This window comes from Bactrocera neohumeralis, chromosome 3 (genome assembly GCF_024586455.1).
Source record: "Bactrocera neohumeralis isolate Rockhampton chromosome 3, APGP_CSIRO_Bneo_wtdbg2-racon-allhic-juicebox.fasta_v2, whole genome shotgun sequence".
In the NCBI taxonomy this organism is placed as follows: Eukaryota; Metazoa; Arthropoda; class Insecta; order Diptera; family Tephritidae; genus Bactrocera; species Bactrocera neohumeralis.
Window position 1 is genome coordinate 16975111 of NC_065920.1, and position 19987 is coordinate 16995097.

The 19987-nt window shown below is 40.5% G+C and overlaps 1 protein-coding gene across 2 annotated transcripts in view; it reads right to left on the reverse strand.

Moving 5' to 3' along the window:
- Positions 1-19987, reverse strand: part of LOC126752245 (homeotic protein spalt-major) — a 60297-nt gene that overhangs the window by 10874 nt on the left and 29436 nt on the right. For both annotated transcript variants that reach the window (XM_050462919.1, XM_050462917.1), the window contains exons 3-4: positions 3528-6815; positions 1784-2088 (exon numbers count right to left, since the gene is read on the reverse strand). In XM_050462919.1, coding sequence (XP_050318876.1) covers positions 1784-2088; positions 3528-6624 — 3402 coding nt within the window. In that variant the 5' untranslated portion in view covers positions 6625-6815. The remainder of the gene's footprint in view (positions 1-1783; positions 2089-3527; positions 6816-19987) is intronic.

Sequence of the window (19987 nt, forward strand, 5' to 3'; positions counted from 1 at the left end):
AGTTGCAGTGCAAACAAGTAGCTAATATGCTCAGAAAATAATAAGAAAAATAGATATTAATAGTAATGGAGAAGTTGTAGTAATAAGAGCTTAATAGAGAAGAAAATTCAGTACAGAAAAAGAAAGCAGCTCTCAACTAGAAATACCAAATAGATTGCTTCAGACTAGTTAGAATAGCATAAATTGTTGCTTTTGTACAGAAACACATATGTATATAATATACATACATACATGTACATTTTGTTGTAATTATTTTTATACCTTCCTATGTGTGGTATAAGCACAGTTTAATTAATGATTCGTAAAGACGTTTATTATGTAGCAACATGCAACAAAAAACTCATTCGGCAAAAAACCACAATAACACCAATAATATATCGGCATATATACAGACGCTGACAAATAATGACGTTAGGCCGACTTGATGTCAGCTGCCATTTGTTAATATTCACATGAATTATATGCGTAGCGGGCAAACCCAGCGTTCATTAATACCCTTGCTTATTGATGAAAATTATTTTTTCAATGACGTGAATATAATTTCATTTGGTTTGGCAGGTGCCCACTAGGAAATTGTGTACCGCTATAAATCGATTTATAAAAATATAATTATTTTAAAAGTTATTTATATTGTTTTCAAGTGATCTGAAAAGTAGCAGTGCGGAACTTCTGAATAAAACACACGAATGCCGTACATGGCAATAAATCTTTAACTTGTTATTGAGCGGTTAGTTTGTATGGCAGCTATAAGCTATGGCTGTCCGATTGGAACAATTTCGTAGAAGATTGTAGAATTGCCGTGAATAATAATCTGTACCAAATTTCGTAAAGATATCTCTTCAACAAAAAAGTTTTCCATACAAGCACTTCACTCCGGTCGTTCGGTTTGTATATGCTATAGTATTCAGATCCAAAAAATTTCTTTAGAGATTGTAGAACTGCCATAAGCAATAAGTTATGTTAAATTTCGTGAAGATATCTCTTGATATAAAAAAGTTTTCCCTACAAGCACTAGCTTTGAATCAGTCAGTATGCATGACAGCTATATGCTATAGTGATCCGATCTGAACAATTTTTTGGAATATTATAGACTTGCTATGGATAATAGTTTATGCGAAATTTTGTGAAAATATCTTTTGAAATAAGAAAGTTTTCTCTACAAGGACTTGATTTAGATCAGTCAGTTTGCATGGCAGCTATAAGCTATAGTTATACGATTGAAACAATATCTTTGGAGATTGCGCCATTATCTTCTTGGCTATTCACGCCAAATTTCTTGAAGATATCTCTTCAAATAAAACAGCTTTCCATACAAGTGCTTGATTCCGATCGTTCAGTTAGTATGACAACTATATGCTATAGTGATCGGATCTAAACAATTTCTTCGCAGATAGTAGCAATGCCATAAACAATAAGCTGCGTAAAATTTCGTGAATATAGCTCGACAAATAATGAAGTTTTTCATACAAGGGGAAAAAGATGTATTTAGAGAGAAATTGCAAAATTTTTCTTTAATGTCTCAAATATTAATTAAAAAAACAATAAAATTTACTTGTAAATCAAATTTATTGGAACCCACACTGCATGCTTGCTGGGTACACATCTATGAGTTACTATAACTGTATACTTATTTACCTACATCTTAACATTCCTATCGACTTTCATTTAGTTCATGGTGGGTAATTAGTATGAAATATGGCGAAACTTATGAGTTACATTAGTTAGCACAACTCACACTCGTGCTTATTCCCCAATTTATCCGCTCTTCATATTTGCCACTCACCTTCGCATTGTATGTTGGTGGTGATGCTCCGTCACAATTCGCGGAACAACTTGAATCATGCGATGCAGCGTTGGCACTTGTTGTCGCTGTATTGTTGCTCTTGTTGCCAGAATGGGTAGTCGTTGTTGTTGTAGCCGACGAAATAGTTAATGCTGTTGGTGTGGTTGTTGTCGGTGTTGTTGTTGTTGTTGTTGTGCTATTAGCAACATCTTTGGTATGTTCGCTATGCGTGTGACGCTCCAATGCGGCCGAATTGGGGAAGATCTTGAAGCACACATTACACAAATGCGTCTGTGGATGTAGACCTAGTATGGGCATAAAACGAAATATTTCAATTAAGAAGGCTTCGAGTTGAAGTAAGAGTACAATTAGTTTGAGCGCAATAATTTATATAGTTTTTAATCAATTCTAAGTTAAGGTAATATTCAGACATTTAATAGCCAACTTTAACTAAAATTTTACTGCCCCAAATAACTGTATGTGGGGTCACTTTGTTTTGAAAATCTAACGCGCGATTTTTCCATACTTTTTCTAGAGCCTAAAGATCAGTGTTTTGCTCCACCCCATAAGTCGGAGTTTTCTTATATGAGACAAAATATTTATTGAGGTCCATATTTGACTCTTTAAAGATCACCAGTTCCTATCCCATAGGAGGTACAAGTTCGGCTTTGAACGCTAAAGTTCAGTATTCTTGAATTTGTATCAACCACCTCTTTCCAAAGAACTAGCCTTCTTAAATTTTCTGAACGAACGCCACCTGACATGAGTGTTGAATTCGTTCAATCCGTTCAAGTCGTTTCCTGTAGAATAAAGTGCCTGTGTAGTGTATGAGGAACATCTGAGGCAATAATTTCACGAGCAAATATTTTCAATGACCATAAATTTTACTCAACGAGAAAGAGTTGTGACATGAAACCGGCGAAATGAGAAATGGCTATCAAAACAGACATTGCAAAGTGCTGAACATGCTTACAGATGTTTTTTATTTATATTTAAATTATTGCGTACGCATTAAAATGAGATCTGTTATATAAACCAAACAATAAGAATACCAGTTTATACCAAAATAGCGCTACTAAAGCCCACAGCGCGATTGATTCATGCGTCAACGCCAACGAACAAACGAACATCTTCGTCGGCCGCGTTTGTTTTTCGCACTACACAAGCACTCGCAGAGATTTCCTGCTCGCAATGACGCTATTTACGCGTCTATAAATTGAATTATGCCGCGCATATTGAACGCCAAACGCGCTACTTGTCACAGCGCCGAGGTCAAAGGGCATAGACGCGAAGTCTTTGTCATTTTCTCGCTGCAGATGTGTCGCTTGACAGACCGAAAATGACAAGAAATACGAGCTAGCGCGAATCGAATGAAGTTTATTGTATTGAATTGTAGAGACAGCGTGAGCCAAACAAAGAATTGTGGGGAGGAAATAACCGCGCAGAAAAAGAACTGTTAAACAGACGAAGAAAAATAGCTTGAGGACCGAGTTAATGCGCGCGTTAATTAAGAACACTGTTTTTCCCTGTAGCCTGACAGCGAAAGTTCAGTACTGCTGACACCGTTGCTACCCGCTGAGACTACTGAGCGGCAAGCGAAATGGAAGATGACGTTGTAATGGAATTTTACCCTTCGTAAATTGCGCGTAAAAAATGCAAAACAACTTTAACCCTATCAAAGTACGTATATATTACATTAAACACTTTCCCATAAACTCCCGCTTCGAAGAGCTTCAACACTTACCCATAAATCCCAGCGGTCCGAAAGGCAATAGCGGAAACTTGGCATGCGCGCCCAACATTTGCATTTCTTCGCGCGCCGCTGCCATCAGCAGAAAATTCGGTGACATACCCAACATAGGTAGGTGATGTTCGAGTGCCTTCTGCGTCACGCCATTAGCGGGGAAACCACGTGCCGAGAGGTCCATAGCCGCTGCAGCTGCCATAGCAGCCATCGGATTGGGCAGCTCAGCAGTATCGCCACGTTCGCCGGACTCATGCATGCGTTCGTCGGCGTAGTCGTCCGCCAAACGACGATCAAAGGGCGTTAAGGAGCTCGTGTTTTCGCGTGAGTCATCGGTGCTGTCCATGGTCATGAAATCGTCGAAATCACCTTGCGACGATTCCGAACGCTGGCCGGAATAATCGGATGTCGTGGAGAAATCAAAGTTATCCGATGTGCCCATTGACTTATTCGAGTTTTGATCCTCAATCGCGGCATCCATGTGCGCCTTCATGCGTGCATTATGCTCCGCCACCGCCTCGGCTGTGTTGGGTGTGCCCGGTGGCAGTGCGCCCATTGGCAGTGAAAATGCGCCCAACATGCCGCCATTTATGTTGACCCCCGGTAGGCCAACCAAAGCGCCGCTGCCGTCATCGATCGTGTGTATGCGTATGTGTTGTTGCAGTATGACGCCATTCGAGAACTTCTGATGACAGACGGGACATTTGAATTGGCTACGCATCGGCGGTTTGATTTTGTGTATGCTCATGTGCGCCTTCAGATTACCCTTGGTGGCGAAGGCACGTCCGCAAATTTTACAACGAAACGGTCGCTCGCCGGTATGTGTGCGTATGTGCATTTGCAATGAACTGCGGCAGGACATCACTTTGTGACAGAAGATGCATTGATTCGGATCGGTCAGTTTGTTCTCGATATTATCCACCAGCTGTTGCAGCTTCGAAGTCTCCGACGTGGTGTCGATCTCGATGAGATCCTCCCACGATTTGTCGATAATGCGTTCCATCTGCGCCAGCGAGTATTCGGATGAGATATGCGGCGGCTCGAGCCCACTATTGCTGGAGTTGCGACTCAGCGAGGAGCGTCGTAAGGCCGATGCGGATTTATGCAGAAACTCGCCACCTTCCAGCATGCGTTCGCGCTCGCGCTCGCGTTCGCACTTGTCGTGTGCATGTGGCTTACGTGTTTCGCTGGCGCCGGCATGTGACGTATTAGCGTGTGAGTTACGTTTCCGCGCATTGCTACTGCGCTTCGACGTATGCTGATTGGGTTGTGGCGGGTTTTGACTGCTCGTACGCTCCGGTTTTTCATGCTTTGTCTCTGTACTTGGTTTTAATACCGGTGAGGTCTTTGGTGGTGGACTTGGCGGCTCTAGCGGAGACGGGTTTTCGTGCAATACAGGCGAATGATGCGGCTTGCTTAGGTCTTGCGGGGTGTCAATAGGTGAATTTGGCGCTTCCGGTTTTGTGACACGATTGCTTATTGCGATCTTTGCGTGTTCCTCATGCTTTTCTTTGTGTGCAATTTGTGGCGGATCCTCACAACTCAGCTGCTTACTATCCTCTGCTGGCGCGGCTAATCTTACTGGTGTCACACCTGACATTAGCGGTCCGCCAACTGGTGCGCCATAAGTTGGAAACTGTTCCACAACAGCACTACCCGGTCCAGGCGCCAGCAACATGGGTGGAAATATCTGTGTATGCCGTTGATAGTGGACTTTCAGATTGCCCTTGGTTGTAAATTTGCTGCCGCAGACATTGCAGTGAAATGGTCGCTCCCCGGTGTGTGAGCGCAAGTGTATCTGCAATGCCGAGAAGGAGCCGAAGATCTTGCCGCAATACTTGCAGCGGTGTTTAAATATCTCACCACGACCCTGCGCATCCTTCTGCGCGTACTCATAGTCGTCTTGCAGGTGTGAGGCATGCAAGCTTTGTGAGGCAGAATCGAGCACCTCCTCGGTGCGGCGTTGCAACATCTCCAAGCAGTTCATCTCGTTAGGTGCAGGCGATGGATCATGATTCGTGATAATGCTAGAGGCGAGCGAGGAGCTAATATCACACATCAAAGGTTGATAATTGCTGTTATTTGCGGTGCTATGAGCTGGTCGCGTTGGACCCACAACAGCCAGACTAGTACTGTCTGTATTACTAGCTTCCTCATTTTTGGCATGCTTTGACGCCGGCTCCCTCGCCTTCTTATTTGTTCTCTCTTCAGTCTTTGTATTCTCTTCATTTGACGTAGATGGCGGCCGCGAGGCATTGAACGGCTCATTGGCTTTTAAGTTGTTATGTGCACTTGCTGCATTCAAAGCCACACTTGTGGATACAGCTTCCGCCAGCTTCTCTTCCGCTTCCGCCGGAGGCGTTTGCAAGTATCTTCGCTTTGGCGCCGAGTGCTCAGAATCATCCGCATGCTGTTGCTCTTCCAGCTGCTCGGCATCCATTGTCAGATCGCCAGCGCGCTTCAGTTGACTCTGCAGATGTTGTATTAGCTGCAGTTGCATCAGATGTTGCCGCTGCACATTCAGTATCGTCGATTGCACCATCGCCAGCTCGTTCATAGCTTCGCCGTAATTTTGTGCGCCGCTCAGCGCTGAGGCGGCAAATTGCGCCACCGCCACTTTGGTGTGTTGTAAAGCCTCCAATGCCACATGACCGCTACCGGGCAGTCGATTGCTCGGCAGCACGGACAAATCCAACGCCTCATTGCTGTCGCCCGCCAACTCCTCCGACTCGTCCTCGCCTTCATCGCGCTCCGCACTGCTACGTTGCTCCGCCAGTTCCACGCTGGCCGCACGCATATTGCAAAGGGGATCGGCGTTCTCGTCGACGACCGCGCTGTCGGGCGTGGAATTGGCGCTCTTCAAAGGCAACCGGTTGCCTGCTTTGCGTTCATCCCCACAAGTCGTTTCGTCGCCGTTGTGCTCATTGTGTTCGCCGCTGCCCACAACAGCGCCCCCAGCGCCACCGCTACCGCCATTATTATTGCGATCGGCATCCAGTTCTTTGCTCAGATTACTTATGCTGCCACTACTATTGCTGCCACTCGAATTGCTGCGCAAACCGCGATAGTTGATGCGATTATGAAAAATGGAACACATGCTCTGCGACTCTCTCTCTTATGACTTCCCAGTAACCGTTGTGGACCAGCGAACGGCACAAGCTCCCATCAGCAGCTTCTAAACTCTCATAGGCCTCGCGATTTTCCAACCTTCATTGGTCAGTTATGGCTGCCGGCGTCTCCAGCGGCTTAAGGCTACCTTTCAAACGGAGTATTTCGTATAATTTTGAACTGAAAAGAAATAAGAACAAAAGTGCATGGAATAATTAGCGTTTCTTTACTGGGCTAAACAGATACGAGAATATTTGTCAACAACAGAAATAACGTCAATAAATTTATTTAATATCTGCCGGCATTTATGCACATCAATAATATGTTTATTTTTTGAATGTTTAACACAAATCATTTCTGTTATTTTCGCATTCTTGGTCTCGCGCCGGCTTGGCTGCCCTCAATCGCGGTTTCCAAAATATCTCGCCGACGCCGCCTGTACACGTAAGTGAGGCATGATATTCGGTACAAATAATCGTGTACACGCAATCGTTGGCGAAATAACGGTGAACTTTATGATAAGTTCATTTTATTCCATTTAAAATGAATATATGAATAGTTTGCGTATGAACGGAATAAATGAACATATTGCATATGTTTAGGCGGGCGGCAGTATAATATTATTTATTTTTACGCTTTTGGTTTAATCTCAAACTTCAGTTTTATTCTTTTTTTTGTCGTTTTAAGATCTAATGTTGCGAATTTTGCTCCATAATTGTTGTGAGGACCAGCTAGATAATTCTACCTTATGATCTTTAGAAAATACTGGAGAGATTTTTCCTCTCCAGATTCCATAAATCCTCCATTTTTTGGGTTCTTAATGGTGCCAAGCGAGAATTTGAGAAGCAACCAACCAGTAAATGACTCGATTCCGATTCATTGTATTTTTTACGAGTTATAAAATATAATCAAAACAAACTGGGAATTCTCTTCGAATGCTTTCTCTATTTAATTCAGGTAATATCTTAAACTTAGGAACTCGGAAATACTAGCGAGATTTTTCCTCCAGCATTCCCGGTTTGTTGTGATCATATTTTATAACCCGTAAAAGCTACTATGAGTCGGAACCGGGTAATTTAGTGGTTGAAGGTATTCCACACTTACGCTTGGCGCCTTTAAGAACCCAAAAAATGTAGAATTTATGCTCTTATTGTCTATGGTAAATATTTCTCTCTGCTTTTCTTCGAGAAATTTACTCCATCTATTACAAAATTCAAGACCTGAGTTAACTGATTTTAAAAGAAAATTGGTCTACAAAGAAATAGGTGCTAAGACTTTTGGTACGATATTTCTTACAGCTATCAAACCAAATTCCAGTGGCGGCTCCAAAAGGGGATTCGGGGTCGTGAAAACCGGACGTTTTAGTTCAAATTCAGAAGAATTCACGAAGCAACATCAATATTGCATATATATTAGAAGGATACCCCCAAAAAGAAATTCTGTTTTTTTTCTGGGGTTTGGGTTGCTTTGGATGTCAAAACTCTCAAAAATCAAAAGTTTTAAATCAAATTCAGAAAAAATTAGGAAGCAACGTCAATGTAGCAAACCCTCTCAGCCTCCCATCCAAAAAGTGGTTCCGCCAGCCCCATATTCATTGCGTGATAAATCAGTTATGAACTTATAGTATATCGCATTATTGTTCAGTCTTCGACTTTTCCCATAAAAATTCTATTATTTCAGAAAGTAAAAGTTATTCGCCTAAAACCCTAAAATAGCGATCCCCTCTGGCTTATCCGCAAAAAGTTTTCTTCCAAAACTCAAAGATAATGTATTTAAACTAATATTTAGAGTTTAAAGCCTCTTAGACTAGGTTCGACGATCCTAAAAGGTTTTTCGTTTGGACAGCTTAGAACGCCGGTCCGTTGTGATATCTACAAACAACTATATACACTATCATAAGACCCTTACCGATCGACAAAGCGCTCTAAAGCTGTCATAAATTTGTTGAGACGGCTAATAACAGTTTCGGCTATGTCAACTGGTTCGCCAAAGGTAAGATTACCGCGAAAGCTACCCAACTAACTGCCAAATATCCCAAACTCGTAGTAAATATCGATGGAAGGTCCTGAATCTACCACAGTACTGCCAGTAGTAGGCCTTTTTCATCTTCTTCTTTACTGGCGTACACACCTTTTCCCTATTTGACGCCAATTGCAGATTCCAAACATAGCCAGATCCTTCTCCAGTTGGTCTTTCCAACGGAGTAGAGGTCTTCCTGTTCCTCTGCTTTCCTCGGCGGGTACTGAATCGAAAACCTTCAAAGCTGGAGTGTTCTCTTCCATCCGGATAACATAACCTAACCTGCGCACCTCCTTTACTTTTCAATTGCCTACTCAGCCCAAGGTGGCGTCTGTTGGCAAGAGTGATTCTGCGATGGATTTCAAGGTTGATATTGATGATGGCTTTGATGCTGGTTCCAAGATAAATGAAATTATCTACGACTTCGAAGTTATGACTGGAGATATTTCGTATCGTCCTCGTTCACAACCAGAGCCTTATTCTTCGTTCCTTGTCCAGTCTGGAGAAAGCAGTACTAAGGCCAGTGATATCAATACCATCGACGTACGCCAGCAGTTGTACACTCTTATAGATGATTATACCTTCACTATTTAGTTCTGCAGGTTGTACTACTTTCTCCAGAAATAGGTTGAAGATGTCATATGATAGAGAGCCCTAATGTCTAGAATGACCTTAATCTGGCCTTAATAGACTAAAAACGGACCAACCTGCCTCCTATAACTTCAGAGAGATGAACTATGATAACCTTTCCTCGATACAGCTTGCACACTTCGAAGCAGTTCACCTATTGCTATGCTATCTACTTGAAAACTGGTGTAGTGATTTGAAAAACTAGGATCTGTACATATATCATTAACCTTCTGTCTGAGCCTTGAAGCATCCTTGCACAAACTCTTTTAGGATTAGCGAAGCACCTTTTTTTTTAATCTCCCACGCACATACACTTCCTACTTATTATGGATTGAATTTAAAAGTATCACATCTGGTTTTCGTATACCAGGCATCAAGCTTGTCGACCCAACCTAATTCATCAGCTTGAGCGTTATAAGGAATATTAGTAGACTAACCTCATCACTTCAGCTCTTAATACCATTACATTATTTAGGGTTGCATGTTAGTTCTTGGGGCCCTGTTTGGAAAATATAGAGTCCTATTCTTCAATTATTATTGAAATTAACGTGTTTTGCCAATTTCTTGAGGAGCCCTTTCCCAATAAAAAGAACATTTAGTTTCAAGCGCGCAGAACTCAATAACTTTATACCTAGTTCGGCATGCTTTCTACACTTCACAACATCAGCGAGTTGCTGCCACGCGTCACATGTTGCCAGAAGTTTTCCGGGTGCGATAAAAATGTGTCATTTCGTAAATTTCGTCTCTTGTAGGTAGTTTTCATTTAAGTACCAATTCGATAGGCGTTTACTTGCGCTGAAATATATGTTTTGTTTCTGTCGTGTTTTCGCCTGCTATCTCTTAGTAATTGCCAGCAAATGTTGATGGCGGTAATTTATTGATATATTGCTAGGAATAACTCAGCGATATCTGTGCTGCTGACTGTGACCGGGCGGTGCTGTGGCAACTTGGAATAATTGTCGCGGATTTTCGTCGCTCGCGTATCAGCGAATATATAATGAGACGCATTTATATTTATATAGAGCTAAATGGTGTACATGTGGCGTGGTGTAGAGTGCGGTCTTGGCGGCAGATGGGACGCTAAAGAGTGACGGTGCCTGTATACATGTGCATGTTTGCGGCATTGGTGAGCAACTATTGCCACCCACACTGCAACAATGCGGCTGTATTAGTCGTGTGGCAGTCATAAATTGGCAGGATAAAACTAGTTAGTTGTGTAGCGGTATGGCAAGCGCTACTTCGACGGCGGCGGCGCCAACGACCGCTTGTCGGCCTCTACTTGTGCCACTTCATATTAGAATAATTGCATAAATGTTTAATGCATATTTAAGGTTTATTGTAGGTGTGATTGTCATGCGCTTAACCGGTAGCTTATATCAGTATAATTTTATTTATTTGTATTTGATTATATTACAAAATTCGGAAACTCACGCAACAATCATGCAATCACAGGCTATGATTGCTGCAATACTGCTTTAATTTCCAACCGATGAGAGAGAGTTCAAAAGGACAACGGAGTTTAGTGACTTTATATAAGCTTACGTCTGTCTAAAATTGAGTGCACATGTTCTAGGTTTACAGTTATATGCAACAATGTGTCATAATAACTTGCAACATTGCCTTTATTATAAGGAATGCAATTACAATTTCAAGTTTTTAGGATTATTGTAAGGAATGAAATTACCATTACAAATTGTTACGATTACCATAGGGAACGCGAATACCATTACAAGTTGGCAAAATTATAATAAGGAACTTAATTACTAAAGGCATTTACCATTACAAGTTGAATTACCTAACTACTAACTCATAAAAACTGCATATTTCATTCTAATTATCCACATTACAATATTTAACATTTACATTCTTCTTCTTCTTCCTTCTTAATTGGCGTAGACACCGCTTACGCGATTATAGCCGAGTTAACAACAGCGCGCCAGTCGTTTCTTCTTTTCGCTATCCAATTGGATATTCCAAGCGAAGCCAAGTCCTTCTCCACTTGGTCCTTCCAACGGAGTGGAGGTCTTCCTCTTCCTCTGCTTCCCCCGGCGGGTACTGCGTCGAATACTTTCAGAGCTGGAGTGTTTTCATCCATCCGGACAACATGACCTAGCCAGCGTAGCCGCTGTCTTTTAATTCGCTGAACTATGTCAATGTCGTCGTATATCTCGTACAGCTCATCGTTCCATCGAATGCGATATTCGCCGTGGCCAATGCGCAAAGGACCATAAATCTTTCGCAGAATTTTTCTCTCGAAAACTCGTAACGTCGACTCATCGGTTGCTGTCATCGCCCAAGCCTCTGCACCATATAGCAGGACGGGAATTATGAGGGACTTATAGAGTTTAGTTTTTGTTCGTCGAGAGAGGACTTTACTTTTCAATTGCCTACTCAGTCCGAAGTAGCACCTGTTGGCAAGAGCAATCCTGCGTTGGATTTCCAGGCTGACATTGTTCGTGGTGTTAATACTGGTTCCTAAGTAGACGAAATTATCTACAACTTCAAAGTTATGACTGTCAACAGTGACGTGAGAGCCAAGTCGCGAGTGCGACGACTGTTTGTTTGATGACAGGAGATATTTCGTTTTGCCCTCGTTCACTGCCAGACCCATTTTCTGTGCTTCCTTGTCCAGCCTGGAGAAAGCAGAACTAACGGCGCGGGTGTTGAGGCCGATGATATCAATATCGTCGGCATACGCCAGCAGCTGTACACTCTTATAGAAGATGGTACCTTCTCTGTTTAGTTCTGCAGCTCGAACTATTTTCTCCAGAAGCAGGTTGAAGAAGTCACACGATAGGGAGTCGCCTTGTCTGAAACCTCGTTTGGTATCGAACGGCTCGGAGAGGTCCTTCCCGATCCTGACGGAGCTTTTCGTGTTGCTCATCGTCAGTTTACACAGCCGTATTAGTTTTGCGGGGATACCAAATTCAGACATCGCGGCATAAAGGCAGCTCCTTTTCGTGCTGTCGAAAGCAGCTTTGAAATCGACAAAGAGGTGGTGTGTGTCGATTCTCCTTTCACGGGTCTTTTCCAAGATTTGGCGCATGGTGAATATCTGGTCGGTTGTTGATTTTCCAGGTCTGAAGCCACACTGATAAGGTCCAATCAGTTTGTTGACGGTGGGCTTTAATCTTTCACACAATACGCTCGATAGAACCTTATATGCGATGTTGAGGAGGCTAATCCCACGGTAGTTGGCGCAGATTGTGGGGTCTCCTTTTTTATGCATTGGGCATAGCACACTTAAATTCCAATCGTTGGGCATGCTTTCGTCCGACCATATTTTACAAAGAAGCTGATGCATGCACCCTATTAGTTCTTCGCCGCCGTGTTTGAATAGCTCGGCCGGTAGTCCGTCGGCCCCTGCCGCTTTGTTGTTTTTGAGGCGGGCAATTGCTATTCGAACTTCTTCATGGTCGGGTAATGGAACGTCTGCTCCATCGTCATCGATTGGGGAATCGGGTTCTTCTTCTCCTGGTGTTGTGCGTTCACTGCCATTCAGCAGGCTGGAGAAGTGTTCCCTCCATAATTTAAGTATGCTCTGGGCATCAGCGACTAGATCACCTTTGGGGGTTCTACAAGAGTGTGCTCCGGTCTTGAAACCTTCTGTAAGCCGCCGCATTTTTTCGTAGAATTTTCGAGCATTACCCCTGTCGGCCAGCTTATCAAGCTCTTCGTACTCACGCATTTCGGCCTCTTTCTTCTTCTGTCTGCAAATGCGTCTCGCTTCCCTCTTCAACTCTCGGTATCTATCCCATCCCGCACGTGTAGTGGTCGATCGTAACGTTGCGAGGTAGGCAGCCTGTTTTCTCTCCGCTGCGACACGGCACTCCTCGTCGTACCAGCTGTTCTTTTGCACTTTCCGAAAACCAATGGTTTCGGTTGCAGCTGTACGTAAGGAATTTGAAATGCCGTCCCACAGTTCCCTTATACCGAGTTGTTGACGAGTGCTCTCAGAGAGCAGGAGTGCAAGCCGAGTAGAAAATCGTTCGGCTGTCTGTTGTGATTGCAGCTTCTCGACGTCGAACCTTCCTTGCGTTTGTTGACGTGCGTTTTTTGCTGCACAGAGGCGGGTGCGTATCTTGGCTGCAACAAGATAGTGATCCGAGTCGATGTTAGGACCTCGGAGCGTACGCACGTCTAGAACACTGGAGACGTGTCTTCCGTCTATCACAACATGATCGATCTGGTTGGTGGCTTTTCGATCCGGAGACTGCCAGGTAGCTTGATGTATCTTCTTGTGCTGGAATCTAGTACCACAGATAACCATATTTCGGGCCCCGGCGAAGTCGATCAGCCTCAGCCCATTTGGGGATGTTTCGTCGTGGAGGCTGAATTTACCGACCGTAGTGCCAAATATACCTTCTTTGCCCACCCTGGCGTTAAAGTCGCCAAGCACGATTTTGACATCGTGGCGGGGGCAGCTCTCATAAGCGCGCTCCAAGCGCTCATAGAAGGCATCTTTGGTCACATCGTCCTTCTCTTCCGTCGGGGCGTGGGCGCAAATCAGCGATATGTTGAAGAATCTCGCTTTGATGCGGATTGTGGCTAGACGTTCATTCACCGGAGTGAATGATAGTACTCGGCGACGGAGTCTCTCTCCCACCACGAATCCAACACCAAACTTGCGCTCCTTTATATGGCCACTGTAGTAAATGTCACAAGGACCTACTCTTCTCTGTCCTTGTCCCGTCCATCGCATTTCTTGGACGGCGGTGATGTCAGCCTTTATTTTCGCGAGGACATCAACCAGCTGGGCAGCGGCACCTTCCCAATTAAGGGTCCGGACATTCCAGGTGCATGCCCTTATCTCGTAGTCCTTATTTCGTTTGCCATGGTCGTCATCAAAAGGGGGGTTTCTCTTCCGAGGCTGTCGCTTTCTTTTCATTGGGGGTGTTTTTTACGTGGCGGGTCCCAAACCCAGCGCACAACCCTAAGCAGGGGATGTTTCGCCTTCTCACATTAGCTCGCCTTCGAACGGATGTTCTTAGGCTACCCAGAGGATACTTGGTCAAAGACCGGAAGTTGTGAGCTGCTTGAGCCATGTGTAAAAGAATCGTTTCTGGCCACTCCCAAGTGAATGGCGATCAGAGAACTTTCCTCACTTGCGTGAACTTCTACACATGACTCCATCCTCCAACATTTACATTACCATTACTAATTCAAGTAACAGTAATTGCAATTACCATTACAAGTTGCTTTAGCAAATACTAACACATAAAAAATGCATATTTCATTCTTATTATCGACATTACAATATTTGGCATTTTCATTACTATTATTTATTCAAGTATCTGTAATTAACCTTTTACTATTTTCAAATTGATTATACCAATCATTACATAAATAATTACTTTAACGAAATATTAAAAAATATTTAAAATTTTTCAAAAATTTAATATTTACTGATTTCAAAAGTAATTAAAATTTAATTACTACTACAGTCACCATTACATTTGCAAATTTCATTACCATTTCCACTGCAGTTATGAAAAAATGCCTAAAAATTTCTTTAAAGCAAGAAATTAATATAGCAAACTTTACAAATTACCATTATTTTTAACATTACTATTACGATTACCGTCAAGAAAATATAATATTATTATTACTGTTAATACAATATTAAATTATTATATCAAGTATAGTTTTTTCTTACTAATTTCCAAAATAATTAAAATTCCATTACTGCCATTAACATTACATTTGCAATGTCATTACCATTTTCATTGTAATCATGCAAAAAGTGCCTTACAATTTCTTTAATGCAATAACTTCTATACTCAATATCATAAATACATTACAAATTAGCATTACTCTTAGCAGTACTCTTACGACTACCATCACGAAAATTTAATATAATTGTTACTGTTAGTACCATACTCTCATATGCATTAAAATTAATAATTTTTTTACAACTACTTCCGGAAGTGACCAATACATTAATGATTATTACAGCTTTGTTATTTCAATTACACAAGAACCACAATTACCATTACAATAAGCCATATCAAAACCACTAGCTTATTATTGCAAATATAGTTGTTTGTTTACCGAATTTAAAAGTAATTAAAATTTTACTACTAACTTACCATTACTTTTAGCAATACAATTACGATTAACATCAAGAAAAAGTATTATTATTATTACTGTTAGTACAATTTCAATTACTTTTCCGAAACATAATGACCAATACATTAATTCTTATTACCACTTTTACTAATAACAGTACTATCACAATTACCATAAAAAAAATTAGTTTTATTATTACCGTTAATACAATACTCTCAAACGTATTTAAACTTGTAATTATTGTTTCAATTACTTTTCGAAAACGTAATGACTAATAAATTATTAATTACCACCAGCATTACTGCATAAGGATTCATTATTGCTACCGTTTTCAAAAGTTTTGATAATATGATTGCGATTTCCCACTAGCAAACTCTGATTATAACAGCATTAAAATTCCCTTTTTATCATAATTACCGTCAACAATTACCATTACTATTACCGATTCATAAAATTACAAACACATTACCCTTAAATGCATCATAAATTCCAATTAATGATATCAATTACATTTATCAGTATCATTATCAGTATTGCTAACAGTTCTACCAATACTAATATATGGAGTTTGAATTACTGGCATTCCCACTAAAATATTAAATTATAAGAGTGTGAATAAAAAATGGCTCGTGGTTAACCGAAAAATGCGAACAAGTACAAAAATTGCGCCTGGGAAAGCTTTAAGCGCTAGCAACGACGATTGCAGGAACTGAAGTGAAAGAATTCGCTTCAGCCGATTGCAATGAAACCGGAATTGTTGGTGCAACACTGTGAGTAGCAAATTTTTTACACTCAAGGTGCACTAGTTTTTACGCTAGCAATCAGCAATCGGCAACTAAAAGCCTTGCGGCATGCAACCGGATTTCACAAGTATATATATTAATACACACATACACATATAAAAGTAAATAGATATATGGTAAGCAGAAGATCTGACAAACGCGCAAGCAACGCGAACCTCACATAATTAATGCTAAAAATAATGTACGCAAATACTGGCAATAATTTTCAGCACGGCAACAGCAACAGCAGCAATAACTTGCAATATCAACCATTATTGGTGCCATGTGACAGCGCGTGGATAGCAAAAGGCTACAAAGTAGCAAGTTGGCAGCGAAGACGTACGTGGCACATTTTAGCCGTTGCAAGTTGGGAGTAGTTGAGAAATGCTCATATTAATTAATGTTGAAGAGATTAACTGTATTAAATGCGAGCATATCGCAAGGCTATGCGTTGTATCGATGATTTTTTAGAGCTTGAAACTCTTTTAAAAAAAAAAAACGCATAATTGGTAAACAATCGCATTTGAAACGTTAGTTTCGTTCATAGTAATAAACTTTTTGAAGATAATTTCATTTATGTACATTAAGGTGGTCCATTCGGAAAGTCGGGCAACTTTTTCGGCATTTCGAAATAGCCCGAAAAACTTCGAAATGTTGTCTTCCACAATAGTTCTGGCTTATTTCTGTAGGCTTCTTGACGTAGCCCCACAAAAAATAGTCTAAAGGCGTTAAATCGCATGATCTTGGTGGCCAACTTACGGGTCCATTTCTTGAGATGAATTGTTCTCCGAAGTTTTCCCTCAAAATGGCCATAGAATCGCGAGCTGTGTGGCATGTAGCGCCATCTTGTTGAAACCACATGTCAACCAAGATGCTAACAAACTTTTTGTTGCCAAAAATGGAAGAACTGAACTTGGTTGACATGTGGTTTCAACAAGATGGCGCTACATGCCACACAGCTCGCGATTCTATGGCCATTTTGAGGGAAAACTTCGGAGAACACTTCATCTCAAGAAATGGACCCGTAAGTTGGCCACCAAGATCATGCGATTTAACGCCTTTAGACTATTTTTTGTGGGGCTACGTCAAGTCTAAAGTCTACAGAAATAAGCCAGCAACTATTCCAGCTTTGGAAGACAACATTTCCGACATTTCCGGCTATTCCGGCCGAAATGCTCGAAAAAGTTGCCCAAAATTGGACTTTCCGAATGGACCACCTAAGACGCAGCCGCGGTCAACATTTAAATGAAATTATCTTCAAAAAGTAAATGTCATGAACCAATCTAATGTTTCAAATAAAGAACCGATGAGATTTTGCAAATTTTATGCGTTTTTTTTTTAAAAAAAGTTATCAAGCTCTTAAAAAATCACCCGATAGATGCAGCGGAAACTCTACAACTACGATTGGTAAACAAGCACGAAAGGGTTTAATAAATGCGTACGAATATTGTTATGTACATTAAGGTGGTCCTGAAACGAACTTTTTGGGATGAAATTCGAAAAATCTTGATATTGCCACAATCACTTCTCTCATACATACTTATGTAAATAAAATAAAGGAGTGTCGCGGAGGAAACTAGGCAACAGTGCTTTACTTTAACTTTATCAATAAACCAAGTATGCAATTAAATATATACCTATGTATAATGGTATTCGTAATGTCAAGTAATTTTAATAGTACTTGGTACTTTTATTAGTAATTAATAGTAAAAGTAATGGTAATCGTAATAATATAATGGTAGTGGTAAGTGTAATCGTAATATTAATGTTAAGTACTTGTATTAGTAATTAGTAGCGATGTATTTATGTATAATAGTAATAGTAGTCGTATTGGTAAACGTAATCGCTAATTGCCACGATTATTAATCTTTGATTTATTTAGGCAACATGAGGTAATCGAAGTAATCGCTAATTACTAATACTGATTACTAATCGCTAATTTATTTGTAATCGCTACTACAGCGATTATAACTTCGGTACTACAACGATTACTTCGTTACTACCACGATTACTACGATTACTTCGGTACTACAATGAGTACTTCGTAACTACCACGATTACTATGATTACTTCGGTTCTACAACGATTACTTCGGTTCTACAACGTACTACAATGATTACTTCGTTACTACCACGATTACTACGATTACTTCGGTAATACAACGATTACTTCGGTACTACAACGATTACTTCGGTAATAAAACGATTACTTCGGTACTACAATGATTACTTCATTAATACAACGATTACTACAACAATGATTACTTCGTTACTACAATAATTACTCCGGTACCAGAAAGATTACTTCGTTACTACCACGATTACTACCATTACTACGTGGTAGTAACGATTACTAAATAAATAAGCGATTAGTAATCGTGGTAATTACCAAGTAATTTCTTAGTAATCGTGGTAGTAATGGTAATTGTAATCATAATACCAATCACTTTTAATTAAAACCATACTTTCATTACACATTTAATTTCAAGGGACCGGTAAATCGTGTATTAATTTTTGAAAGTTTATGCTGTGTATGGGCTACTTTTCTAAACAAATTTACGAACCGAAAAAATTCACTTATATTTTGAATGTTTAGTCTATATCACTACTCTCCAACTATAATAAAAAAAAAATATTTAAAAAATCATCTTAAGCATTCAGCGTTCTCATAATTTAACATTGATTCCCATTTTAGTATAGGTTTAAGTCAAAAGACGTCTGCTGCTAAAATATTTATTAATCGATTTTCGTTGGAAAAGCAATAAATTTATTGCTTTTTTAATTTCGTGTAAACAAAACTTTATTTTTACCATAATTTTTTATGTAAATACTACGTCTTCGGTAAAAAAAAAATACTAAATAAGATAAGTTGTCGGCAAACTCTAGCGCCGGCCAATTACGTAATTGCAATAAAGTATTCAAAATACTTATCAAATGAGCGTAAATAAATGTAATCTAAATAGAGCTGTTGAAGTATTTTAAGAATGCTATATGTAATGCAACGCAATAATTTTCGAAACCAACAAAAATAACCTGTACAGACTCATCATGATAGCAGACCCATTACCTAATTTTTGAATTAGGTTTGAGATATCAATGAATTTCTTTATTCCTGCGTAAATACATTCGATGCCATTATGTGTGGAACTCAGAAAAATTCTTTTGCATGGCCACAACGGGCACGCTTGCAGAAATCCAGACGCTGAACCTAATTTTCGACGGTCGTTTTAAGCATGAATCTGCCGATACTACGGCAATTTCACGTTCGATATTCGTACAAAGTTTTGTTGGATCGTATATCATTCCATGATGAAATGGCTAGCCTTACTGAAAAGAAATTTGTCAGGAGAGCGAGAAAAGGTATCGCGTTGTATGCTATCCCCATCGGTTTGCTCTTGTAGCGTCCCTATAGTTATACCGTTATTATACAACAAGTATGTTGTGCAAGTTTTTGTGGGAGTCTAAGAATCTTTAAATCTTACGTGCTTATCAGTAACACATACATAAGTAAAATCGGCTTTTGTATTGAGTTCATCTAGCTATTGGCTCTATTGGCAACGGTTTATTTTATGATTATTTACCGTCAATTGAACAAATTTATTGGCATAAATAAGCAAGGCACGCATCACAAGCGCCGGACACACATATTCTCACACAAACACAGCCATACATACGAGTATATAGCATAGTCTATAAGCTCGTCTAACCTAAAACATCATCCGGCTAGCAATCAGCATCGACAAAGTGCACGTCAAAGTGCCAGTTTACTATTCATATACATACTTTACATCTACTTACATACTTTACATAGTATATATTCACATTTGTATTTGTTCAATCGTCCATGCGGCAT